The sequence below is a fragment of the Colossoma macropomum genome, unplaced genomic scaffold (assembly GCF_904425465.1).
Source record: "Colossoma macropomum unplaced genomic scaffold, Colossoma_macropomum, whole genome shotgun sequence".
NCBI classification, from domain to species: Eukaryota; Metazoa; Chordata; class Actinopteri; order Characiformes; family Serrasalmidae; genus Colossoma; species Colossoma macropomum.
The window spans coordinates 15901725-15928518 of NW_023494792.1; the positions used below are offsets into that span (position 1 = coordinate 15901725).

At 38.8% G+C, this 26794-nt stretch overlaps 2 protein-coding genes across 2 annotated transcripts; one reads left to right on the plus strand and one right to left on the minus strand.

The window, feature by feature from the left end:
* Positions 1-486: 486 nt before the first annotated feature.
* Positions 487-6836, minus strand: si:dkey-234i14.3 (fibulin-7-like). Its single transcript, XM_036576222.1, has 7 exons — positions 6579-6836; positions 5443-5602; positions 5060-5230; positions 4736-4918; positions 2163-2300; positions 1725-1860; positions 487-977 (listed from the first exon to the last, which is right to left on the minus strand). The coding sequence occupies exons 1-7, from the start codon at positions 6642-6644 to the stop codon at positions 617-619; spliced, it is 1215 nt and encodes a 404-aa protein (XP_036432115.1). The 5' UTR covers positions 6645-6836; the 3' UTR covers positions 487-616.
* si:dkey-234i14.2 lies at positions 6624-26794 on the plus strand. Its single transcript, XM_036576223.1, has 9 exons — positions 6624-6689; positions 10277-10434; positions 11029-11104; positions 17622-17672; positions 18762-18925; positions 20763-20876; positions 22930-23069; positions 23638-23683; positions 25917-26794. Exons 2-8 carry the CDS (start codon positions 10398-10400, stop codon positions 23668-23670), a joined length of 615 nt encoding a protein of 204 aa, XP_036432116.1. The 5' UTR covers positions 6624-6689; positions 10277-10397; the 3' UTR covers positions 23671-23683; positions 25917-26794.

Consider the following 26794-nt stretch of genomic DNA (forward strand, 5'->3'; position numbering starts at 1 on the left):
TGCATTGAGCAAAGGTCTGTGAGGTTAAGGCTTTTGCAGTCTGGCACTAAGGTGAAAAATTCTTTTCAGTGAGTTTCTCTTTTTCAAACTTTCAACTCTCACTTAGTGGAGCTGTACACGTCTTTTTGAGGCTGCTTATGTTATGATTTACCGTAGCCCAAAAACTAGAGTAGTGTTTTTGGTTTGGCAGATGCGATATTTTCAAGCGGGTTGAAAACCAAGTTAAAGCACTTATTGTAAAATTTTAGGAAGCCACTGTGTTTCATTGTGAAGCATTTAACCAAAAATATCTTTCACTCAGACTGTTGGGATTCTTCTTAAAAGCCTTTAAACATCATATCGCCAAACGTTTACATTTTAAAGATGGAATATACATACACCTTTTTCCTTTAGCCAGAACTGGAGAAAGATAACAAAATACAGATATCAAATACTGTAAGGTCAAAAAAACTAAAGCAAGAGTAGCTCTTCATAGGCTTGATAATCTAAACTACTTTCTATGTTACCTGTAAGGCAGGCATTAAAACACAGTCCTCTCTGGTCTCAGGTATCACAATCTCTTTGTTCTCCAGTGAGCTTTAACATGGTCCAGTCCATTTCCTCCTTGCTCGTCATATCAGAATGTATATGGGGACACAAACAGAGTAACTTTGGTCACGTATCGACCCAGCAGCGTTCTCCTCTCCAGTTCGCTCATCTCTACCTCGGCCTCCAGTGTGGCAGGGCCTTGGACAGCGTCCACCAGCAGCAGTTGTCCAGTCTGCTTGCCTGAGCGCTGGACAGCAAAGTGTGCTCCTCCCCGGTTTCCCAACAGGCCGAAGCGCAGTGCGTCCCCCAGCACACGCGCAGCAGACACTCGGAACAGCACCCGTGGGGCAGTCATGTTTGACACCACTGACATGAAGTGGAAGTTCACAGAGACAGGAGCCTGGAGGCACGCTTTGTCCCCCTCGAGACATGGATTACGCTCACAGCGTCTGGAGAACAGAGATTAGGAAGTGCAGAGTCAAGAAAATATATGAAAAAAGAAAAGGATATAAAAAAAAAATAAGCATTAGAATCTCAGTCTGAAGGTAGCAGTTTAACTGCAGCGTTTTTGGAATGTAAGCGATTATGATTTAATATTTAATATATGCTCAAGTTTTTGTTATACGCATGGCAGACCAAGGTTGTTTAGAGAGATGGGTAGACGATGTTGTATCTATGTTTTCTCCCAGTGCTCCATATCTACCCAGGGTTGTAATGTTCCTCTGTGGTGGAAAGATGAATCAAATGAATCTTAAAGCTACACTATGTAACTTTTGAGGATTTGGAGACCTCTCTGGTTTAAACGAAGAACATTTTGCGACGCCAGTTGTGCTTCGGACCCCCACAAGCGGATGAATCTGATGTTAACGAGCGTGTTGAAAGCGTATTTAAAGAGAACTCTGTCAAAACTTGGTAGAGGACATGTCTTCTGAGGATGCAAGTGAATTATCTACTATTGTCATCATAACTTCTTTAATATAATGTTGATTTTGCATTTTTATGACCCAAACATCAAGCCGGACCATTTTTTTTTTAGACTGTACATTTAAATGTTAATACGTGAAGCCATATCCAACCTGATACCTGAGTTTTACATTTCAGGCTCATTAAGATTTAGTAATTTTGCTAACAAAAATTCTTACATAGTGCAGCTTCAAATATCTTAAATCTGCTGTTTTAAATGTGTGTCAACTTACAGGGGTGAAGTTTTGACGTAGGAAGCATTGCGGAAGCGAGGGCACTCAACCTCAATACAACGGTGACCTCCAAATGTGTTCACACACATCTGCTCCCTTGTACAGTTGTGAGCAGCCCTCTCACACTCATCAATATCTGTGGTTAAAATGTGAAGAAAACATAAGTCTTGTGTTTTCAGTTCTCTGTTCTCATATTAAACGTCTAATAAGCTGACAGGAAAAACGCATTTCTTGCTTGCTCTCTTTGCTGGTGGTAAACAAAACAATGTGCCACTTGAGCAACCACCTCAGCACTCAAATAAGCTTTTTCTGCTGAAGAGTAAAACCTAAAGGTAGGAAGTAAACTGCATAACGAATGAATCTCCCCAAGAATGTTGGCCACCCCTGAAAAAAAGTCAACAAGACCACACAGATCCCCATATGGAGGTGGGCACAGACCTTGGCAGCTCCTGCTATCTCTGCTGAGAGAGTAACCCACAGGACATTGACAGTGGTAGCTCCCGGCCGTGTTCACACAGGTGTGCATACAAAGACGGCCAGGTTGAGTCAGCCGGAAGAGCTCGCATTCGTCTAAGTCTGAAAAACACACAAATGCAAGTTTGACCTACATATTTAAACTTACATTCCCCAAAACCAGATTTCGCATTTGCAAGGTAAAGCTCTCACAACAATTCCAAACTATTTTGCAGTTGCTGAGGAATGTGTTCTGATAGTTACACAAATCTCAGCAGCCAGACGTTTTACATTACATACACAGATCTACATTTATTTCTTTGACAATATTTTTGTGAACACTGGAAGTCAGATTGATGCAAAGTACCTAGAGAAACAAAAATATATTACCTAAAACACATAGATTGATCTGATTAAATAAGTCTGGAACTTGAGAACAAATAAAGTGCAGAGGATCAGGCTAAAAAAAATGAAACACTGCTTAAGAATTAAAGAACACGTGAGTGGAGAAATCTTCAGACCATGACTCCAGCAACACAGAGACTGCAGTACAGACACTCGTTGTACCACTGAGGGGCAGGGACACTGAAGCAATGAGACTTTACCTTCTGAACATGCTTAGATCTCAGGAAAGCACATGTCAAGAGCACTGAAGGCAAAGACTTAAGTTAGCGTGTGGGTGTGCACTTCTTAACTGATGTGCAGAGGTATTGTGGAGCTGTGAGGAATGTGAAAACCAGATCTTTATATGTGATTGTTGCGGTCCCAGGGAGCCAGTTTGATTTCAGCAGAGGAGTCACTTGGAAGAAACTCAGGAGTTTCTGGACCAGAAGAGCTCTGAACGCTGTTATAGAGGGAGAAACGGCATGTGAGGTACAGCCCACAAGGAGAGAACGGCAGTATTGGATTCTGGCTGGAAATGGCTTTAAACAAGCAGCCTCTGCAGTTGGGAAGGTTCATATACTTCTGACTTTCTGAGATACTAATCAGCATTATCTGATGGTGGATGTTATGCAATTGCAAAAATTAAGCAGGACATCAAGAATAGCTCCAAGGGTTTTTTGCCCTCCTTGACAGACGGTGAAGGAATCAATGGTGTGGTCCCAGTGTTGGGAAATGCTTTGTAGGAAGGTAGATCAGTTTTGCCTTGTCAAGATTCAGTTTCAGGTGAGAAATAAGTAAGAAATATCAAAAAGACAATCTGATGTCTTCTGTGAGATCTGGGAGGTAGATGGAGGAAAAGGGAAGTACATCTGGGTCGGAGAAGTGCTAGAAGAATGACTGATCCCCATGATTTAATGTACAGAGAACAAAAGAGGACCAAGAGCCAGTCCCTGGGGGACTCCAGTTGTGAGGCTTAGAAGGGCTGAGAGAGATCAATTCTAGGCTACTTGGTAGGATTGATCATAAAGGTAGGATGAAAACCAAGCTGTCGGTGCACAAATCCAAAAGAGCTGAAATAAGCATTCAGTGGTTCATGGTGTCAAAGGCAGCCGACAGGTCAAGGAGGATAAGGACTGAGAACAGAGAGTTCTCCCTGGCTTTGTGGAGAGATTCTGTGACTGACAGGAAGACAGGAAGTCTCTGCTGAGCCCTGGCTTGTAATCTGGACTGTTTGGTGTTGAGAAGGTTGATCTCCTCAAGAATGAAATGGGTCAGCAGTTCATGAGACTTGTTAGATCAAGGCTGGTTTTCTTGAATAGTAAGCAAATTAGAAGTTGGAAGGAACCTTATTTAACAATATTTCTAACAATATTTCATTGCATAAGTCAGAGAGGAAGCAAGGTCATTTTTTGGAGAATGTCACTGGCATGTCTGTGCAGGATGCAGAATGGTTTGTTCCATGTTACATGTTCCATCACTTTTTCTTTCTATTTCCAATGAAGTCATTAAGTCCTGTGCAGTAAGAGAATATGTTGCAGTGGAAGAAGAAGGAATGTGTAAAGAGAAGGCGAAGAACAATTTTTGTGGGTTAAAGATCCAACCATTGGTCTTGCTGTGAAAGAACAAATCTAGTCTTTGTACAGATGTGGACCTGCTGATTTTTGTATTTCATACACACTTGAAAAAAGAAGGTTCTTCAAGGGTTCTTTGGTGAAGGCAATGGTTCTTTGCATGGTGAAATAGTTCTTCAAATTGATGGTTCATACAGAACCATAAACAACAAATGTGTTGTTTATGGTTCTACATAGAACCTTTTTGAAAATGTCAAGCTTGTAACAATAGAAAAAAGCCTTTGTGGTGCTATATAGAACCCTTTCCAGTTAGAACCATATACAATACCTTTTCCATCAATCTGAAGAAACCAATTCAAAATGCAAAGAACAACTTAAGCATGAAATAGTTCTATAAAGAACTCGTGGTTCTAAATAGAACCATTGCCTTTACATTGCCTTTTACTAAAAACCCTTGAAGAACCATCTTCTTTAAGTGTGTACACTAATGAAACATCTACTAACCAAATACACAGGAGGAATTCTAGATTTGCTCTCTTACTCTGCCACTACATTTTCAAAGTAAAGCCCGGTGTCTAGTGATTACCTCCTCAGAGATTTTACCTGTGCACAGGCCTCTGTCCTGGCTGTAGATGCTGTAGCCCTGCTCACAGGTGCAGTGCTTGGAGCCCTGGAACTCAATGCAGCGGGAGGGACGCACATAGGCCGAGATCAAGGGTGGGGAAGAGGATGAGGTAGATGTGGCCACGGAGGAAGTAGCATCATTGTTTATCCCAGAATCTACAGCTGAGGGGTGGAAATGTGGATTGGGCTATAGGGCATATCTCAAGAATCATGTAGAATTATCAGACCACTTACTATAATAAAATGTGTAATATTAAATGTTAATTAAAACTAATGTACAAGTTATCAATTGATAGTTTGTACCCTTGCATGCTGCCTGCTCTCCACTCCAGGTGAGGGAATCCAGACACACCCTGGTCTCCGCCCCTGTCAGCCGAAAACCGGGGCTACACAAAAAGTGAACCTCATGGCCAACCCGGAACACTCTGCCCAGCATCCTACCATTGGCTGGCGGATCTGGGGGCAAACATCCTGCTGCTGGGCAAAAGGGCACCCGAAGTGAGACATGGAGGTCACACAGCGACGGAACAGGAGAAAAATTAAATGTAAATACATAAAATGCATATTTCAATATCTGTCTCCGGGGATAGGTTAGCACAGCCCCATCTGACACTGTGGTATGTATATTTTTGTATTGTACTGTTCTGTTTTATGTTATATGTCATTTTGCAGTGTTTTGTTCTTGCCTGTGCTAGTGCTGTTGCTTGGTTTGACTGTGCTGCTCTGTAGCAGGCTCAGTTTCTTGCGGAGGCTGCGTAGGTTTTGTAAGAATGATGTCTCGTGAGCTGAGAGCAGCTTGTGGACCTGTCGAAGAGTGCTCTGCAGCTCCTGTCTGCTCACACAGTCCTGTAGAGTCCAAACCCACACCATACAGTACATAATGAGTGATATATTGTACACAACACTAATCATACTGCTGCTATGGCTGCTCATTTTATTCCTTTGAGTTTTCAGCCCACTGAATGGTTGCTTTACAGAAGGTATGGAATGATTCAGGTTGCCCTTTTTCACATTAATAAAAGCAACTATCATAAACAATAATAGCCATGCAGTGTTTCAGGCCTTTCAGAGCTGTGCTTAATTAGACCAATAGCAATAGCTATTTTCTACTCTCATGTGCACAGTATGTTTGAAATAGTCTAAAACTCTCATGTAAAAATCCCAGCCACTCCAACAGTAAACTCTGTTAAGACAGAGAAGATTTAAAGAGAAAAGCAGGGTCACTTTCTCTCTTCTCCATAACACGGACATGAAGTGTCTTCACTCTACAGCAGGTGTTATCAAATCCGGTCCAGGAATGCTAGTTTGCTGATTTCCCTACTCAAACACACCTCCTAAACTTGGTAATTAACTGACGATTTGAATCAGGTGAGTTTGAGCAGGGACATTACAAAACTATATTTTTGGCAACAGGTAAGTGGGTACAGACCGTATTCTGAGTGTACCGAATTCTAGCACGTTTAAACTGAGTGAAGTTTATTAGGGGAACCCTAAAGCATCCCTAAAGTGGCTAAATTCTAATAAAGGTTCTCCAAACTAAGGGTCTCTAAGTGCTCATTATTACAAATGTTATGAAACAGGCTAGTAAAAACACACAAACAACACCACTATTAACAATACTAATAGTAGCAGTGATAATAATAGTAATTAATTATATTAATATTATTTTTATTATTATATACTAGTGCACTAATTGGACTATTAAAATGCATTCATGCCAAATACGTTCCACTGTTTTGTTTGTTTGTTCGTTCCACTGCATTAACATTTGTTAACTTGTATTAAATGGCTGCTATACCTGTGTACCCGATTCAGCACTCACCTGACTCTGAGACCTGAGCACCTGGCATGTGAACAGAATCCCCAAAAACAGCACACCACGATACATGCTGGCGAGACTGGAACACAACTCGGGAGTCAGCTTCGATAAAAGGTCAGAAGCTGCTGTGAGTGAAACTTACTGGAGATTCCGAAGAAATTTGTAGTCTACAAAAAAAACTCAGTCATTTACAGTCGAAACGTTAGAGTAACTTCGCCGTCTCTGCAGCTCAGCTCGGTTCAGTCGAGATGTTTTTGAATGCACCAGTCCTGCTCAGAGAGAGAGAGAGAGAGAGAGAGAGAGAGAGAGAGAGAGAGAGAGAGAGAGAGAGAGAGAGAGAGAGAGAGAGAGAGAGAGAGAGAGAGAGAGAGAGAGAGAGAGAGAGAGAGAGAGAGAGAGAGAGAGAGCAGAGAGACGCGCCTTTAATCTGGTGAAGAACCACATTTATGAAGGACAGAAATAGAAAACTGGGAGCTACACTTAACGATGGCCGTGCTTCACCACTCTGTCATTACGATTAAAGCTAACATATCTTTAATAGGGCTCCAGCTGTTTTATAGGCAATAGCGGCATTTATCTTTATAATCATGATTAAATGGCCAGAGTCCGTAATAAATTTCATAATAGCCCTAAAATTAATAATATTTATGAAGTTTGCAGTAAAGAAGGCTTCTGGCAACCAGAATAAGGAAAAAAAGATAAACATTAGAAGCTAATCGATAAGAAATGTCTTTATTATGTATGTACAAACTCTGTTTCTATATATCACACGTAGGATGGTGTGTGTGTGTGTGTCTCCTGTTCAAACTTGCTTTTGATATCCGTCTCGAGTGATCTTCCTGCCATAGAAACCATTAAGTGTTTCTCTTGCTTCCTGACGGTTTTGTAATGTGTTTTTACTTTGTTAATGGGTTGATACAAAGGATCCTAAAGGTTTAGCAGGTCAGCAATGGCTGATTCTTAATGCATTTGACGGTTTCCTAGTGGGATCTACAGGTGCTCTACAGGCAACTAGTGGTCTCTGGAATTGCCACTCTGTAATGTCTTCCGGGTTTCTCAAACACTAGAGGGCGCCCCTGAGCGGGAGCAAAATCATAGTTTATAAATGCTTAAACATTTTTCATGTAAAATAATACATTCAAAACAGCATAAAACATTTTAACACAGCTTTTAGATTTTAAAGACCTTTTAAACTCGAGTTATAGGAGTTTAAAACGGCGCCTCATATACGTTTATGACGTCAGGGAGCTGCTCTGCTCGCCAACCAATCAGCACTCAGTAGCAGTAATGCCAGCGTCCTGCTGCCCAAAACCCGTTTGCTGAAGAAAAAGGAAACATACAGGTAAGTTTTTTTTTGTTTTTTTTAGTGATATACAAACGTCTACATTCTAAAATTACAGAAAAATTCCAAGCAAGTGATTAGAAACTATGTTAACTTTGAATTTTTAGCCATTGAGCTCAAATCATCCCATTCATTGAGGACTCACTCGCGGGCGCCCTCTGGTGTTTTGCAGTCATGTTTGTGATATAAGGGGGAGAAATAGGAAGAGGCCAGACTCCTCATAAATCGGTGTGAAGCCCGATTTCACATCCCTGTCCTGATTTCACTTCCCAAGGACCCTCGGCCAGAGTTAGCAAGTTAGCACGTTTTCATTGTCATGCAAGTCAGTACAGTAAACTGTAAACGTGTCACTGATTTATTTCAGTCGTGTGCTAGCTGTGTTGCGTTTGTTCACGAATAAAGTCAGGCACATACATATCTGCCTGTGCCTTCTGAGGTTCCGCCCAGAATTGTTGATTGACGGTGATGATGTGTATAACAGAGAACTTGTAGAGTTCACTTACTTTGTTTTATATCACTGAAGTCAACTGGCTTTCATTAGTGACATTCAGTAACTCTCAGTAACTGCATAGGCACAACTTACATTTACTGGAAGTTGAGTTTGTTAGTGATGTGTGCAGCTCAGAAAGAGGGATCTGTTAAGTGCACTGTGGTCGGTGTCCGTAGGGTGGTGCCAAAGAGCTGCGCCTCATCTACTGTGGATTTTCCATTATAGTATTTACAGCATATGAACCCTGATAATGGCTGTGAGGATGGCTACAGTAATAATCTCACTACAACAGCTGTGGAGAATCTAGTGCTCTGTAAGCACATGTTAGAAAGCCCTGATTTAATGTGATCACATCAAAATGGTTATTCAAAACAGTTTTGTGTCTCAGCAATAGTCTAATGAATAAACTTACTGTCAGCCATTCCTTATATGTGACAGCCTCAGGCATTACAAGTGATGCTGTAGTGAACGCACCAGAATATTTTCATTTTATCAGCATCTTCAAGACACTTTTTAAATGTATTTCCCCCACTGTCACTCCCTCAGTGTCTCCTGTCTCCCAGCAGACGGAGTAGTGAGGAGAGATGGAGATGAGTAATAGCTTGGCCTAAGGCTGTTTCTTCTACCATTTAACAAATGGTTATACACATATTTCCCCAGTGACTGGCAGCTAGCAGGGTGAAGAGAGGCTTTCTTTTCTGTTACAGAGACTCAAGTTGAATTAATGAGCTTTTCAAACCTATAAGAGGAAGCCACTCAACTAGATCCTGTTTTAATAGGAAAGGCCAGTGTTGATTGAGTTATTGTTCCACTGATTTTCATAATATGATCGCTGTAGTGAACTGTGACTGTTGCTTCTGAAACAGCTGTGCTCATCTAAAGTTTGGGGGCACTTTTTAAAATAAAAATTCCATCAATTTTTCAAAATGTCTCCGTAATTAAATGATAAAGATATGAACAAAGTCATTCAGAGTGGTTTGGTGTGAAATGCTCCATAGAGAAATTTACCATGTCTGAACTGTTCACAGTGTTGGTGATAGGAACCAGACATCTTGGACATTTGCCACTATTTTACCATCATCGACATTCCAAATAAAAACTTAGAAGACATGTAGGTTCACTGCTCTTTATAGATAGTAAATAAAATGGCAATATTTGCGTTGTAGACATCAGACGTCAGTAAGTTTCTCCGCTGCAAACCAATTCACATCAAGCCACTCTAAATTACTTTATTTACATCTCAACAATTGAATTATGCAGAAATTCTGAGACATCAGTGGTATTTATTTCTCTTAAACTTTTTTGTAATAAGTATGTATGTTTGCTTTATCAGTTTGTAATAATTTATATTCAATAATGCATATGAAAGAAAGAACTGTTTTGATATTTTTCTTCTCCCCATGTTCTGATGTACATCAGCACTCAGGTCTTTCAGATGTTTAAACCACTTTTGGGCAAAAAGATTTTTAATATGAGGTTTTAACTTATAGTTTTTTCATAACGCTTTCATTTTGGTAAAGTGTCAAATTGTTATTTAGCAAAATCTATTCTTCATACAAAAAAGATACTTTGATGAAACATGAAGTTGTGTGTTGCAAAATATACCTAAAGTTTTAGTAATAAATAGATGTTTTATGTTAACAAGACCCTTGCAGGTATTTTTTTCTTACCTAATTAAAAAGTAACAGTGAAAATAAAACATCACTTTGTCAGTTTTAATGGGCAACTTAATGCCTAGTGTGGGATCTTTCATCCTCAGTTTATTCTTTATTGTTACTCTCCCTCACTCTAATATAAAAATGATCTAATATGAAATGGAACAATCCAGTGTCACGTTTATAAACCCCCCACATGTTTTCTGCATTCCAGTGATGGTACAGCCTGCCAGTCCAGCTCTAAAACACACTTACTGACTCAGTGTGTTTTGAGGAAATATACGGATCTCTTCTGACTCTGGTGGTCGTTCAGCAGAATTTCCTTCAGTTTTCAAATGACCTTGTTCAAGAGTGAACATCGCAGCCTAAAATGTAAGTTTGAGTCACTTTTTACAATAGTAGCGATACTTTTTCATTTCTTTGCTCATATCAGGCTTTCTTCTGTGGTGGTAACAACTTGGTGATGTTCTGAGACGTTAGGCACATGGATGGATTTAAGCCGGCTGTATCTCTGCCTGTTTCATAGATATCTAGAACTATAAGGATCTATATTATTTGACAGCACTATCCATTGTTAGGTGTCTCTGTGTACTCTTAGTGCAGATACGGTATACATTACAATGTAACTGGACTATAGCATTCATTCAATGACATACGGTTACTCACCAATCTAGTGTTGGAATGTAATAGAATCAAAAAAATTATTAAGTTTTAAAAGAGTGTTTATATAAAGCTCAGGAGCAGATTACAAGTAATAATGTTGATTGCAAATTTCAGCAGTAAAAAACACTAATCATTTCTTTTGTGTGTTTTAGAAGGGGAAAATAGAACATGCATAAAAGAGTATTCACAAAACCAAAAAAGATACATGCATCAACAAACAGTCACTGGGTGAATGTGCAATGGCTTTTGTCTCCACTCTGTCTTTTTTACTCATTAGAGCAAAACGAGTTGTGTTTTTTTCAGACAGTAGTATGGCTGGGGATCTACAGTCCTGCAGATACAAAGCAGGAGTGAAACGTTGCAGCGCTGATGGGTACAGGTATACACCAACACACACACACACACACACACAAACACACACAGAGCAGAAAGTGATCCTTGGAAGTTCCCAGCAAATGATCTGTTATTTCCATGCATGACAATGAGCAGTGACAGTGTCTGTATCTCTGCAGTAAAATGATGAGCTCTCTCGCACCAATCTGTCTAATATGCTGTACTGATACATTGTGTTTGCTTAATTGTTTGATTTGGATATCTATCATTTTAATTTTACATGTCATCATCACTCATTCTGTCATTAATGTTTCCTCCATGCAGTCGGCTCTTTTCTCCTTTCCACTCCATTCTGTGCCTGCTACAGTAGTGATGTAGACCCTATGCAAAAACTCTACCTTTCAGGGAACAATTGCTGTGAGTGAAACCATCAAGGGTGCGTCTTCAGTACCTTTTGTTAGGGAACATAATTAAAAAACTAGTATGCTATCATTAGAAGCCCATTCATTAGTTAGGTAAGTGTAGTATGCTGTTTTGGACGCAGACAAAGAGAACTAAGTCAAAACTTGGTGAATTATGTGTCTTCCAAGAATGCAAGTGAATTATCTACTATTGTCATCATAATGTTGATATTGTATTTGATAGCATCGAGCCGATCCTTCCTTTTGTTTTTTTCTCCAGACTCAGTAATGCTACTTCTTTCAATTAAAAAAAAATCTAATATAGTGCTTGAATAGTTAAGTTATGAAAAGGCTTAAATATGCCCCTTCCCCTGGGAAAGTCAATGTAGTGTACCTTTAAAACTTATGTTATACCTTTGAAGGCACATTTACACTATTTGTACCTTAGGGGACTAAAATTCACCTGGACAGTACCCTCTTTCTGACAGTTTACAGTGTGAAATGAGGTTGAACACTGTATGTGCATGGATTAAAATAACCCTGTGAGTCACACATGCATAACAACTGAAACAACAATGACTGTTTTTTCCATGATAGAGAGGTTGAGGCACAGGGAGGACAGAAAGAGAGAGATGGTGAGGGGATTTGAGGGAAAGTATTTCTGTCTCATGGCTGTGTTTCTGTGATTATAGACTCATCCTGACTCTCTCTGTCTCTTTCTTTTCCTCCCTCATGAGCTAGCAGTGCTTCAGTGTAGCCCCCTCCAGTCTGTCTCTATATCTGTATTGTCCAGCCTGGCTCTCTAATGGGCTATCATTAGTTTGGGTTACAGAGAGACGAAGCTGCAGGTGGACAGACAGGCCGATGGAGAGTGAACGCAGGTCAGAGCTTCTGTATTGGGATCTGGCTGGCCTGCACAGGCTGCAGGCTCCAGAGAGAGCAGCTAATCCAGGAAAGCACACCACCTTGGTTATGAATTGGGATATGAATCCCTATTTGAGCACCTCAGGACCTGTGTTTTGCTGTTAACTGCAGTAAAATGGATTTGTGCACCTTTCTAGGTGTGTTGGTCAAAGTAGCTATTGACAGATTTTGCAAAAGCAATGTATTCAGTTTTAGAATGCAGTTTCATTCACACCATCCATGTCTTTCTATAACTTCCTTTTTCAATGGCGTACTCAATACAGCTGCTCATTGTCTGTTTCACCTCAATCTACTTCTAATTTATCTGAATGACCACATACATTCATACATCAGATCATAGACGGATAGTCTCTGCTTCTCTTGTTAATGTAAATCCCTGTTTTGACATTTCTGAGCATGCAGTCTGCTCTACTTTCTATAACTGTCTGTAGTTTACTCTCCTTTTTTTCTTTTTTCAAGGGCTTAGTTTTCTTCAGATTTCCTTTTCATTACTCAAGTTACTCCCACCTTCAATAATTGTGAAAGCCTCAGGCTCATCAGAAAGTCACAGTCAGAGACACTATTCTATTTAGGCAGAGAGCCTAAGTTTGTTTTGATGCTGATGTTCCACACCATGTCTCATCTACGAAAAGAGACTATTAAAAAAATCTTGAGTCAGTCATATTAGTCCTACTAAAATGAGAGGGAATATGATGAGGAGGACAGAAGATCTGAGAAGCATTTTGAGAACAAGCTTCATGATGTTCTGTTCCAACATTATATTTATGTCCTCCACAAAACACAGAAACCTATTCTCTCATTTAAATTGTATTCTAAGTTACGAGAGTCAAAACTTAAACCTGTGTCAGTGGTTTTAAACAGTGGTCCTGGAGCCCCCTCTCTGTGGCATATTTCCCTGCTCTAATTCTATCACTTCAACTCAGGAAGGGCTTGTTAATTCATTGATTTATAGGATCAGGTGCATTAGAGCAGAAAAAACACCAAAATATGCAGGACGGAACTCGAATCCCAGAACCACAGGCCAAAGTGTTTGTAGTGAAGTCATAGTGTAGTGTAGTGGTGGAGACATGCTGCTAGTTTGGGTTTAATTAGGCACGTCACTCTGGTAGCTAACAGCTCATTTAAATTTCACAGGAGTGGAACTACTATCCATGTACTTAACATAAAGCCTAACCACTGTAACGGAGCTGACATGATCCCTGTCCTGATTGCCAGTATTGACTAGTCAGTATTTATTGGCTTATAACTAGCTGAATGTAAAAGTAAGTAAGCACTGAGGCACAGCTCTCTGCAGTGCAGGCCATCATTGACAGCAGCAGCTAGAATTTGCTGTCCCACTGCCATATGTTTGGCTTTCATGAGTATGTAGTAATTTTGTTTGTTTAGGAGATTTACATCTTTTTCGCAAATAATTTCATAGCATTATTTTCCTATTTATTTATTTATTACCCAATTCCTCCCCAGTTTAGTCTTTTGCCAACTCCAGTCACTAGTTAGGTCTCCTGTATTCACACGATGCTACCACGCTGGGAGAGTGAAGGCTAGCAAATGCTGCCCCTGTCTGTATAGGGGTCATCATTTCTGTTTCCACAATCGCCCTGCCTGTCCATCTCTAAACTTTTATGGGTGATACATTTCCAGGCAAGTGGAAGAAGTGTTGAACACATTCAACAAAGCTGTCACAGACCTGCAGGAGAACACTGGCAGAACAGTTTATTATCTGTCATCTTTTTGCAACCTTTACAGTCCTGACAATTACAGTCTCCTATTTAGACGGGGTTTTTTTCTGTTCGAAATTCAATGCAATGGAATTTGTCAGAGGAGTCAGCGATGTATGACAGAATGGATGGTGTGTGCTTTGTGTCTTATTTGTCTGTGCATGCACAGCGGAAAATGACTGATGATGACACTAACTGTTTATTGTTTGCAGGAAAAATGAAGAATTTTCTTCAGACAGGTTGAGGAGTGTGAATGTGTGTGTGATTTATGTCCAGTTTATATACATCTAATTTCAGTATGTCAGTAAGGTATGGCTACCATATATATATATATATATATATATATATATATATATATATATATATATATATATATATATATATAAAATGGTGTTTATTTTATGGTGTAAATTTTTAATAGTAAGTCAACAGAATGTAAAACTCAGATTCTTGTTTTGTTAACTTACTGTTAGAAGTTCAATCAACTCAAAATTTTAAGGCATATTTCCTGGGTCAATCTGATTTTCAATTCTTATGTTCAATGTCTTAATTCTCAAAGATTTAAAAGTAGCCTGTCTGTGTGCAAAACAATAATATTATAAAAAGATGATCTATAATCTATACAAAAATAGATAGCTTGCACCCAGATGCCTGTTTTAATCACTGACAGTGGTTTCCATAAAAGACAGCAAAGGAGAGAAGTCTGTACACCAGGGGTGGCAAACTGTGGTCCTAGAGGGCTGGTGTCTAGCACAGTTTGGTGATTTTCCTACTCTTAACACACCCACTAAATGAAGCAATTAGTGGCTGAGTTGAATCAGGTGTGTTTGAGTAATAAAACCACCAAACTGTGCAGGACTTTTTTAGTGTATTGAAATCGTTAGACTCTTAGGAGACAGCGTTTATTTTGAGATGCAATCCTTAACTCTGCAAATGGTAAAACATCACTTAGCTTCATTCTCAAGTTATTCATCCAAATAAAGCAGTGCTTTTTAAAGGATGTTGTATCTGCGTACGGAGATGCTATGATCATGTGAGCATAAAGTTTCCTGTACAGCTTTGTTTATGGAGATGTGTGCAAGTGGCATGAAATAATGCCTCCACTCCATTAAGCTCGGTCATGCTCCAGCAGTCATGGTTCTTTTCAGATCAGTGTGAACACTCAGTCTGGATTAATCAATCTGGATTCCTGTGGGGGAACCTGCAGCTTTGTTTTATGCAGGCAAGACACACAAGCAGACTTATGGTAGAATCAAAGAGATTCATACAAAATACAGCGCAATAACTGAAGCTGACAATATAGGCTATATGAAAAGACAAAAGGCAGCAATGTCATAATGGTACATTCTTAAAAGGATCCTTTGCTGCGATGCCATAGAACAAACACTTTTGGTTCCTTCAGTTTTCAGTGGATTATTCTTTAAAAAAAAACATTTTATAAATAGGATGCGCAAGCGTGAAAAAACCTTTTTTAAAGGGGCATTCCCCCAAATTTCCAAAGTTCTGCATGATCCAGTGGATAAGATGTGAACAAAGTCATTCAGATTGGTTTTATGTGAAATGGTTAATTGTAGAGAAACGTACTGACTTAGATTTCTTTGCAGTGGTGCTGGTAGAAACCAGTGGTCATGAGGTCTGTAAAACAACTATAGCCTTTTTTTCTATACAAAATGAGCAATGAACCTACATGTCTTCTAGTTTTTACATCTGATGTTGTTAATGGTAAATAGTGGTAAAACGGGGTGGTAGTGGTAAATTTCCCCTTAATTTTAAGAACATCCACTTGAAAAAGTTACAATACATCCAAATCAGGAACCATTTAGGAACTGTTATTTTTAAGAGTGTAGTTTTCTGATGCGTGAACTGGCAAGTTTTCTCACTCGCTCTCAGTCCAGAGTGTTCAGTTTTGTTCTGTGTAAGTCAGAGTACTCTGCTGCTCTGCATAAATTTGCAGTTTAGGAGCACTAACAGATGCACCAATGATGAAGTGGTTGCTGTTCTTAGCTTCATTTTGTAGAGCAGAATGATCTCCTCTGAAGCAAGGAGCCCATAAAGAGAGACATCATGGCTCAATTATAGACTTTATCATAACTGCTGTGTTAGAATTTACACCAATGATGAGCTAAAAACTATGATGCTACAGTCTTCTATACATTTTCAGCCGCACACAAATCATACCACTAGCGTTCTGTATGGTGTAGAGAGGAAGGGAAGTAGATGTTGATTTCTCTGAGCAGACAGATAGACAGACAGTGCAGGAATGCAAGGTAATGAACTATGCCTGAGGAACCAGCTTGTGCCTTGAGGAAAACTCTTACTAGCTTTAGACAATCTAAATTACAGTGTTTACATTTTTTCTTTTGCATACTGTGTGTGTGCTTGTGTGTAATGACTGTATTAAGCATCAGAAAAAAATGATATATTGAGCTATTCATCTGGGCAGTAAGCATTTAGTTTTGTTTCAAAAACCCACTAATATTAAAATAGATACTAATAAACAACACATTGTTGTTTGACGTGTGTGTTATTAACCATTTCCAAACCTCTCCTTGAGGAAACCCATTATTTACAGTTACCATCCAATACATAGACTGCATCCAAAACCATGTTCTACCATACTGAATAGTATGTCAAAAATAGTACAACACCATTAGCAGTGCATCCGGCAGTATAGTATGTATAGTACAGTAGTATGCAGTTTTGGATGCAACCCTTGTTTACCTTATCAATTCTTCCTTACATGAAATCAGGTTTGCTGGTGATTGAATTAAACCTACCTTAAATCTAACGACCGGTCAGGAGCCAAAGCTATTTTCATCTAACAAATTTGATAACAATAGTAATAACTTTTGAAATATGAAATTCTTGTTACTTTTTACTGTATTTGAGTTTGTATGTGTTCTAAGGTTCTAAGGAACCTTTTAAGTTTCAATAACCTCCATATAATGTGATGGTTCTATACCAATTAAAGGTTTTTCCTAGAAATGCATGTGTAGTCTGAGAATCATTAGGATGCACATTTCCCCAGCAGTGTAAAGTTTCTTTATACTTCTGCTATTAGAAAATGTGCGGTTATATTTAAACTACACTTACTGCTTGTTTTTGAAAGCAGCAGTTATAGATTAGTATCTTGCTGCCTGAGCACAAATTAGGCATCAGGCAATAATCAAAAACCATTAAGCTTGAGAGCATGAATTTGACATTAACTTCAGATTCTGACATCAGCCTGACAATATCAGTATGTAATTGTGTTTTCCATCAATACCTCTCTCTCCATTTCTACCTTTACTGATCCATGCATAGATTTGGCCTATTGAACTGAACTAATGTGTGAAGAATCTTTGGGTTTTATATTAACAGTTAGGTTGTTTATCTTCCCTGTTGCTCAGGTTTGTCAGTTCAGAGATGTAAGGTATGCAAAAGCATTGTGGGAGGTGAATCTTCAGTGTACAGCGCACTATAATAGAATTCACTCTTCAGCATCCCCAGATTTCCCCAGACTTCATTTCTTTCTTTTTAGAGATGAGAATCATCTTGAATGTGGCTGCTACCAAGAAGAGTTCTATGAAAGGTAATTTTTTACCTTTCTACTAAACGTAAGATCGTAATCCCTTAATTTGTGAGTGTCACAGGTAGGGCTGTCTCTATCTATTATAATAGTAATCCAGAAATCGTCTCATTAATTAGACAATTAATTGAGTTTTAGGCCATAAAAATGGACTTATACTGAACAATAACAAATCATACTTAAACAATGAGCTCTTTAAAAAGAAGACTTCATTAAAAAATTAAAAAACGCTCTAAAAAGTGCATTGAAATGGGTGTGTCTGTTTCTTACTGTCAGTGAGAGCAGTAGAGGAATTTAAAATATGCATTATGCCATACAAACTGTCAACTAATCATTGCAATTTAATTATTTTTAAAATTTATGCTCACGACAGCCTTAATGTGAAGCATGAGTTTCTCAGTGTACTCCATTACTCTGAGATTAAAACTGCTGTAAGCAGTAAACATTTCAGTCAGTTCATTCTGTTAATCTACATGTATGTATTATGTCCTTGTCAGTAGCAGCGGATGTCTCCAGCCCTCACTGGGACCAGGCCGCAATCTCAGACCACACAGCATGACAAGACCACATCTCACACTTCATGGACAACTCACTAGTCCTTTAAATCAAAGCTCTTAAAGCTCCTAAACTGTGCTAAAGTTTTTATAAGGAAGCTCTTTTCCAGATTTGCAAAGAAGTAGTGAGAGTGTGCACAGTTAGAAGTGCTTTGTGAGCAGCAGGGGGCTCTTGCATAATGCTAGTAAAGATGTGTCTGGCTAGCATAATTACCACAGCTTTGATCAGCTGCAGTATTTCTGAGTTATGGACAGGGAAGTGGAGCTAGTGGTTGGAGATAACAAACTTGTGATTGATATTACAGACAACAAGATTCAGACAGTTTTTGAATGCTAATATGGATGCGAACTCTTATGCTTTTGATTGATAGATAGATAGATAGATAGATAGATAGACAGACAGACAGACAGACAGATAGATATATTTATTGTTATTGTATATTTCTGGAAATTTTCTTTTGAGCTCATGATGTGAAAAACCAGCAAAGCTTATCAGATCACCCCCCTAATGTGTTTAATGTGTTTTCTTCCTCAATAGGGGTTTTGATCATCCTGGTCCTGTCTCAATTAAAATGATTCCAAATAACACCAACCCTCCAAAACGACCACGTTCTTCCTCCTCCTCTTCATCCCTGCAGTGCAGCAAGCAACTGACCAAAAGCAGATCCAGGATCAGCTACTCCAGCTCTAGAGGAGCTCACTGTAAGAATCTAAACCATATCAGCCACACCGTGATCTCTGAAAAAAATGATGCAGTGAAGTTACTTTGTTTAGAGGTGTACGTCACTTCCACATGAATAAAATACATTACAGTAACAATCTTTCAATTTATGTAGTTTTGGCAATAACTGACCTTTTGGAAAATTCTGAAAAGTCCTGCATTCCTTAGTTATTGTTGCTACATCCGTCATACTTTCAGAACAGGCTACCAGATAGCATCCAGTTTTCATTCAAAAATAAACTGGCTTCACCAGATGTTCTGTGCAGAATTCATGTTTGAGAACTCACAAAAATATGCATGTAGGCCAATTTGAAGTGAATAAAACAGAATTTGCATCTTTCAAACAAGTCACTCATTGTAAAATGGGGTTATCATGTGTAATAAGGAGAAGCCTGTAGTGACAGAAGCTACCCCTTCAGATGAGCTAGTGCTAAAGCTAACACTGCAAATAATCAAAGCTAAGGAGGACTCATCTTTTCTACTGTCTGACTGGACACAGGGCCAATATAACAGAGGTATGTTGGTATTATGTGCCAGGGGCACTGGCAGGGACAGATGGGCAGTACATGTACATGACACCCTTCTCGCTTTTAAGATATCACCTGACGTCTTTCTGCAAACTTAAATAACAATAACACAAAGAACAGCATGTGTACGAGTGCATTAATATTTTGTTTTTAATCACAAATGTGAACGCTGCACAGTCCTGTTTAGCCACCTAATTTATCAAGCTAATTGACCTGATTTATCAAGTTAACATTTTCCTTTAATGTTATATATCTTATTTTTCACTGTATTTACTTTCGTATGTATTTATTCTTATGTCATATAATGTTTTAATGGCAAAGACATACTGCCAAATAAATAGTTTTAAATAATTTTCTTGGCTGTCTAAGACCTTTGCACAGTGGGCTACTGTATGTGTACTATATGTTTGTGATATCTGAAGTAAATGGAAGATCACAAAGCTGTTTCTCCAGCTATGCTCTTAGAAATACAGGTAACAAAATGGGTTCTTTGGAGCGATAGCATAGAAGAACCACTTGTGGCTCCCAAAATAACTTTTCAATGGATGGTTTTTCAGAGGCCCACTTTTTTAGATATGAGGCATGTGCAAGTGTGAAAAAGTTTTTAATGTTTAACCATTGGGAAACGATTGTGCTTGGCTGAGAGATGTATCAGTCATAATTTCACAAATGGTCAATTGTGCTGATATATTTTATGTCTGTGGAAATGACGTATACATTTAACTAAATTCGATACCTCACCTTTTTCACTGTAAAGGAATCTCTCTCTGCCTTTCTCTCTCACTCACAACATGTAAGCATTTTAATCATGTTAATAAGTTGTCTGCCCAAAGGCTGTGGTACGTGTGTGTGTGTGTTTGTGTGTGTGGCTGTGTGCATGTTTCTTTCTTGTCAAGCTCCAGATGGTTCCTTCATTAAATTCACTCTCCTCCAGAGGCTCTACTCCCTCAGTAATCAAACCTCATGCAATTATACCAAATTAATAGTGCATTGCCCATAAGAAGGGTTTATATTGCTTTATTCTAAGCACTAATAGTTTTTAGTGTTGGTGGATCAGAGAGAAATGAGTTTGCCTTTGTAGCTGTGAGGTCAAAACAGCTTTTTAAAAGCTGCTTTGCTGGAGTGAGATTTCGCTGTGGTGAAAGTCGAGGGTAAGTGAGAAGTATTATGCTATGAAAGAGGGGTCAGGTTCTTAGCTGTTTCCATCATTAAAGATGTTGTAATATGGCAAGTCTCAAGAGTCTGGGATGGGTGGAATAAAGCCCCTTTGCTCTGATCTCTCCACGTGCAGTGAGGATGGAGGAGCTCCAGTGTATTAAGAGAGAGCTAAAGGTGATAAAGAATCAGATTGATGAGCTGCTGAACAGTCTGGAGCACATGGACACGCAGAACAGCGACGCATCTGGTACTGCACATCACTGCCATTTCCACTGTCTGACTGGACACATAGGGCCAGTATATCAGCAGTATGTTGGTATCATGTGCCAAGGGCAGGGACAGATGGGCAGTACATGTACTTGACATATCCCTCTCACATAGCATGCGGATGTAGGCCGCTTCTGGCAAAGACATGACACTGCTGGCCCGAAGTCGGCACCGGCAAACTGCACATGAGCCAAAAGTGGCTCACATAATAAAAATGCTCGTATGGCCCTCATGTTTCAAACAGATCTGGGCCACTTCTTACAAAGATTGCCAGTGCTGACATGAGTTCCATGACAATCTTTTATGTTCTACAAAGGGATTAACAAGATGGTGGGGGCACATAGTTAAAATTCAGATCTCAGCCATGTACGGCACGATACACTGTAAAACATACAACCTAAAATGTTTTGACGTACATTACATTTTGTTTGTGATTTGAACAAAGAATAATGTTGGGTTAAAATGTTAATTTTAGTTAGTCCAACGCAAACCGCCTCAGTACTAGGAACATCACCACTGCATACCCTAGTCTGCAGTTTAATTCAGATTTATTTTAAAATGTGTCTGCTTAATTTGTCTACTTAAAATTATGTGTTCATTGAACATCAAGTAGTAAGTTAATAGAACCCTAAAACTTATTTGATATTCAATGAATTTAAACTTTTAAGTGAGCCATATTACTTTAAATTAAAACAAATTGTTTTCACAGTGTAGTAGACATTTTGGACATTCAGGCTAATTTAGAAATGTAGGCTTATGGATCAGGCTGGCAGAGTGAAGCAATAGGCAAAGCAACTGCACCACTGTCAGAAGGTCATGAGTTCAAATCACACCACTGCCATCTGCAGCTGGTAGTGAAAGATGGGGAAGCACATGGCAGCCTGCCCTCTCTGAGCCTGATGGTACCGTGAAGCTGTTGTAATGGTCTGGTGTTCTAGTGGTTTTGGGTAGTGGGCCAGTTCTGGCAGTGGTGGTTTAAAGGTGGTTGAGATGCAGCACTCTAATAACAGTAAACAGGCTGGGTTCTGGCAACCACATCTGGCCCTCTAATGTGGATAATTCCATGCAGTGTATGGCCCAGGTTTGGGCCACATCAAATTTGCTATCTGGGTTCTCTCTTTAAAGATATCACCTGGAATCTAAAGCAACTTGCATTTAATCACATGTAAGCACTGTGATTTTGTGCATTTGTTCCAAGTTTTTACAAATTTTTCTAGTAAAATGACTGGAATTCCATAATTACTGGAATGTCAAACATTGCAAATATGTATATCGTGGCAATTGAAATCATCTAATATTGAACTTATTTCTACACATTTTTTCTCGTTTTAAGTAATTTTATCTGGTGGAAGTGCCTAAACCAAGAAATAATGCTTGAAACAAGCAAAATTTTCATATAGTGGGGAAAAGAGCAGGTTAGTCGCATAGATGAAATGGTGTCTATAATGTATATGATAAATATGACTGTTATGGCCTGTGTTTTGAGGTATAAATACTCAGAACCTCTTTGTGCTTTATAATTCTCAAGACATAGCAATGTCAGACTTCATTATGCACTAATTCAGTAAAAGGGATTGGTATACATGTTAGTTTTATTTTGTCGACATTATTTTTTTCCAAATGGTCAAAATAACTGTCTCAATGTCAAAAAATATTTGAATTTGGATTGCATATCGTCACAGTCACACCATAAACCTTGTATGTACATTTTTGTTGTCTTTTTGTGTAATTTGAAAACTCTAGTTGCTCTTTGCCTGATGTTGAAATTTCATAAATTTTGGAACAACAGAAATAGTCCAAAAAATCTTGTTACATTAACTTCCATTACAATTTAAAACCGCTTCTGCCTTCTCCTGAAAAATTACTATTTTGGAGATGCGAGGTTTTGTTCTGACGGTTACATGTTTACTTGTCATAAGCTGCATTTTTTGCAGCCCTCAACTAACAAGACACGAGTACTGTTGTTCAGGTATTATTAAGGCTTCAGTACAGATTCTTGGCACTGACAGATTTTGTGTGCATGTGTCTGTTAGAAGGTAGCCCGCCCCACTCTCCGCTCAGCAGCTCTGTGAGCAGTATGGAGGGGTCCTCCTGCAGTCCCCTCAGGTCCAGCAGAGTGTTCAGAGAAAGACAGAGCCACGAGCCAAGACGAACAAGAGATGAGGAGAGACGGGTAAAAACGTCCACCAACTACACCAGGGCTCAACAGACTCCTCTGCAAAGGGCCGGTGTGGCTGCAGGTTTCCATTTCAAGGAAGCAGGAGCTCACCTCCTGTAGCTAACCTACTGCTGGAAGACTGAGACCATCTGATTAAATAAGTGAAATCAGATATGCCTCTGCTTCATTAGAATGAAAACCTGCAGTCACCCTGGCCCTTTGTGGACAAAACTGGACACTTGTACATCTTCATCCTTCAGGGTTCAGTGTGTTACTACTGCAAACACAAACCTAGCTCAGGGGTTCAGGTGTTTATTTTGTTATTTTAAGGACCAGAATGATTAAACACACTTACAGTAGATGAAACATCCTCAAGTTGTCAGTCTGTGCCTGTCATAGTTCTGCTATTCATGCTTTGATATTCCTATAGCTGATTTTTACAGCAGCCTGAGAAAGCCCATTCACACTGCTTTTGTGTGTTATTCTGAACGTTTTTAGGCTATATGGCAAATTGTATTTGGCTTTGGATACATGGATATGGAAGTCTCTAACTTTTAGCATGTCTGTTTTTTTTTCCCTACAGATGAAACATGAGTCAGATTTTTATTATATTTAAGAGTTGAGATCAGGTAAGAAAAACAGCTGTTTGACAATTAAATGTGTCTTTAAACATTTAATGATGGTCATATTGTTAATATGTTTATGACATTAAACATCTATTTTGCATGCTTTACACAGGAATATAAGTAAAAGATTGAAAAGATAAAAACAGTAAAATAGCAGCACAGTTGAAGGGTTGGATCGAAGGTGGAGCAACACAATTGAAGGTGGATGCTACTAACTGGAATGCATAGTTCCAACAGTAAAATTTGGTGAAGTAGAGTTTTGTTTTTAAGCCTGTGGACTGCGGCCCCCCAGTAGGCCACAGTGATACTGCTATGTGGCTGCTTTTTTAACAATATGTAGACATTTAAGCAAATGTTATTTTAAATATTAAATATTACTGATTATTTGAAAAAATAGAACATCATATTAGGTCAACCTCATTTATTAGTCAGACAAAATGTTTACATTTTCTATACAAGTCAAAGTTTCTCTTTTTGATCGTATGGAAGTCACCATCATGGATTAACGATTATAAACAGGGTTTTTCAAAGGCGATTCCAAGGTTGGGCCACCTACAAGTGACATGGCCATCATATCTCACACTAAGAAAACCAAGAAAATCAAATATTAACCGAAACTAAGAACATACAGCAGTGAGTACCAAGCTTTATCAAGCCATGACAAAAACAAACAAACAGGCAGGCTTCAGGTGACAAAGATCTCTTTGCTCCTCAGAAAATGGGCAAATGATGACATTGGGTGGGCTTTTTTCTATTTAGGTAAAGTAAAAGGAACACAGAGTTTCACCACCTCATTCAGAAGCTGGAACTTCCGTATACAGCTCGGATATTTGTAATTCAGTTTCAGCCCCACTCCGTGCTGATTGCTCAGAGGTCTTTTTGGAGGCTAAACAAATTCACATCTAAACCTATTGAACTGAGCCAGACCTCTTTTCATTTCAACTTTTGTTTATTCAGCATGTCATCCAGCACTTGGTAACTGCCAAACAACATCAGCTAACTCATTAGGCGAGTTAGAAAATGTTTGGTCATTTTAAGATGTTTATTGTTGGGTTATATTATAAAATCAAGCAACATTGACAGCCTAAATTGATTATTGCATTATATTTGTTTGCACTTTAAGTGATCTGGTTGGCTTGTGGGATGCGGAAACGTTTGTGGTCAGTTGTGTGGGCTGCTAGATAGAAAAGGCTGGAAACTCTGTTTTAGACATATATATGCTTCTGAATTTGTGGCAATAGTTTGGGGAAGGCCCTTTCCTGTTCCAGCATGACTGTGTCCCAGTGCACAAAGCGAGGTCCATACAGACATGGTTTGAAGATTTTGGTGTGGAGGAACTTCAGTGGCCTGCACAGAGTCCTGATCTTAACCTCACTGAACACCTTTGGGATGAACTTGAACAGTGATTACAAGCCAGGTCTTCTTGTCCAACATCAAGGCCTGACCTCACAAATGCTCTTTTGACCAAATGGGTACAAATTCCCAAAGACACACTCCAAAATGTTGCAGAAAGCCTTCCTAGAAGAGTGGAGGCTGTTATATCCGCAAAATGGGGGCAACTCCATTTTAATGCCCATGGTTTTAAAATGGGATGTCCAACAAACTCATAGGTGTGATGGTCAGTTGTCCACATACTTTTGGCCATATAGTGCATAACTAGATTTTGGTGAAATGTGCTCTAAACAGTGCAGCATATACCACTTTTAAAACAAACCCAACATCATAATTAACTTTTTTACTTTCTTAGTTGCACATGGTCATATTAAGTAAAATGCATCATATCATACTGTTTTAAAGAAAGAAAAAATGGTTTCTGCAATTTTCATGAAAATGTGAAGACTTTTGCATCTCTAAAAAAAACCAAAGTTTTGATTACGTCACTGTGCGCCAGCAGGTGGGGAAAAATAAATTTCCCCAATAATTGTGTTTCACCTCCCCCTCTTACCACCCCCACCTATCATTAAGTGAAATGCTCAGCTAGCTCAGAGACCCTCCCTGATACGTTTCACTCAGAAATATGTCATAGTACAGAGGAAAAATATATTTTTTCCAATTCACAGTGACTTTAAATGAGAATGCAGTAAATTAATTTAATGAACTTGGTTATTAAAAAGTAATCCAAAAATTGCATCTGTTATTCATAATCAGCATCTGAAAACTGCTTTAATCTGATGATCTAATTTGTAGAATGTAGGCAATAGCAAAATGTTTTGCTCTGATGTTGGTGTCATTTCAGGTTATGTCAGCAGATATCCAGAGGTGGGACTGAAGAAGAGGTGTGTCGTTCATTGTAGCTTCAGATTTTACACCATGGAAAAGTCTCCACCAGGCCAGAGCAAAGAAACTGCGTTTCATCACAAATATAACTCCAGTAGAATTTAAGCTTTAGCCATACCTCTATGCATTAAGCCTATTACTGATCCACCATTTGCTCTCTGGACTTTTCTTGCTATCTGCCATTCATATTTGTCCTGATGTGACCCATTTTGATAAGCTGAGTTGGACTTACAGTAGCACAAACAAAGAAACTTTAATCCACTGTATAATCCCCTAAAGGATCATATAATGCCATTGACACAGCAGTTGTCAAAAGATAGAACAAAATGATCCCTTCAATTTGGAATCAGAGATCATCGTAAACTAAGAGTCAACGAGCTGTGGAACAGCTGTCTAAACAGAGCTACGCAAACAGAATTAGATCTGCATATTAACAGAATTTTCATTAAGCTTCTGCATATAGTTTTATAACCAAGACTTTTTCCATGATATCACCTCAGTAACAGTTATAAGATAAGCTAATTAAATCATGTGGTCACTCAGAAAACAGTTCAGCCAGTAAGAAGATGATTGTGTTAAATGAACAGCTTTTACTGTTGTTAGGCTGCATACACGCTTCAAAGCAAAGTAGTTAAAGCCACATTCAGGAATTTTGTGTCTACTGCATTTATTGTGTACTCATTTATTCCTGATGATGACAGTTTTTTTTTTAAATATTCCAGTTTCCATTTTAAACCAAAATAGTGTTTTTATTTTTAAAAACAATGCAAATATATACAAACATTTTATTGTATTGCATAAATCTGCATTTTAAATGGGAAATTGCACAGATTCTTC

Bases quoted from the DNA above. Each gene is read 5' to 3' on its own strand.
- si:dkey-234i14.2 (XM_036576223.1), top strand. From the start codon at position 10,398: ATGACCTTGTTCAAGAGTGAACATCGCAGCCTAAAAT. The intron at 10,435-11,028 runs GTAAGTTTGAGT...TGTTTTTTTCAG, and splicing joins TGAACATCGCAGCCTAAAAT to ACAGTAGTATGGCTGGGGAT. The intron at 17,673-18,761 runs GTAATTTTTTAC...CTTCCTCAATAG, and splicing joins CAAGAAGAGTTCTATGAAAG to GGGTTTTGATCATCCTGGTC.
- si:dkey-234i14.3 (XM_036576222.1), bottom strand. From the start codon at position 6,644: ATGTATCGTGGTGTGCTGTTTTTGGGGATTCTGTTCACATGCCAGGTG. The intron at 5,603-6,578 runs GTGAGTGCTGAA...TGGACTCTACAG, and splicing joins TGCTCAGGTCTCAGAGTCAG to GACTGTGTGAGCAGACAGGA. The intron at 978-1,724 runs GTAAGTTGACAC...TCTGTTCTCCAG, and splicing joins TACGTCAAAACTTCACCCCT to ACGCTGTGAGCGTAATCCAT.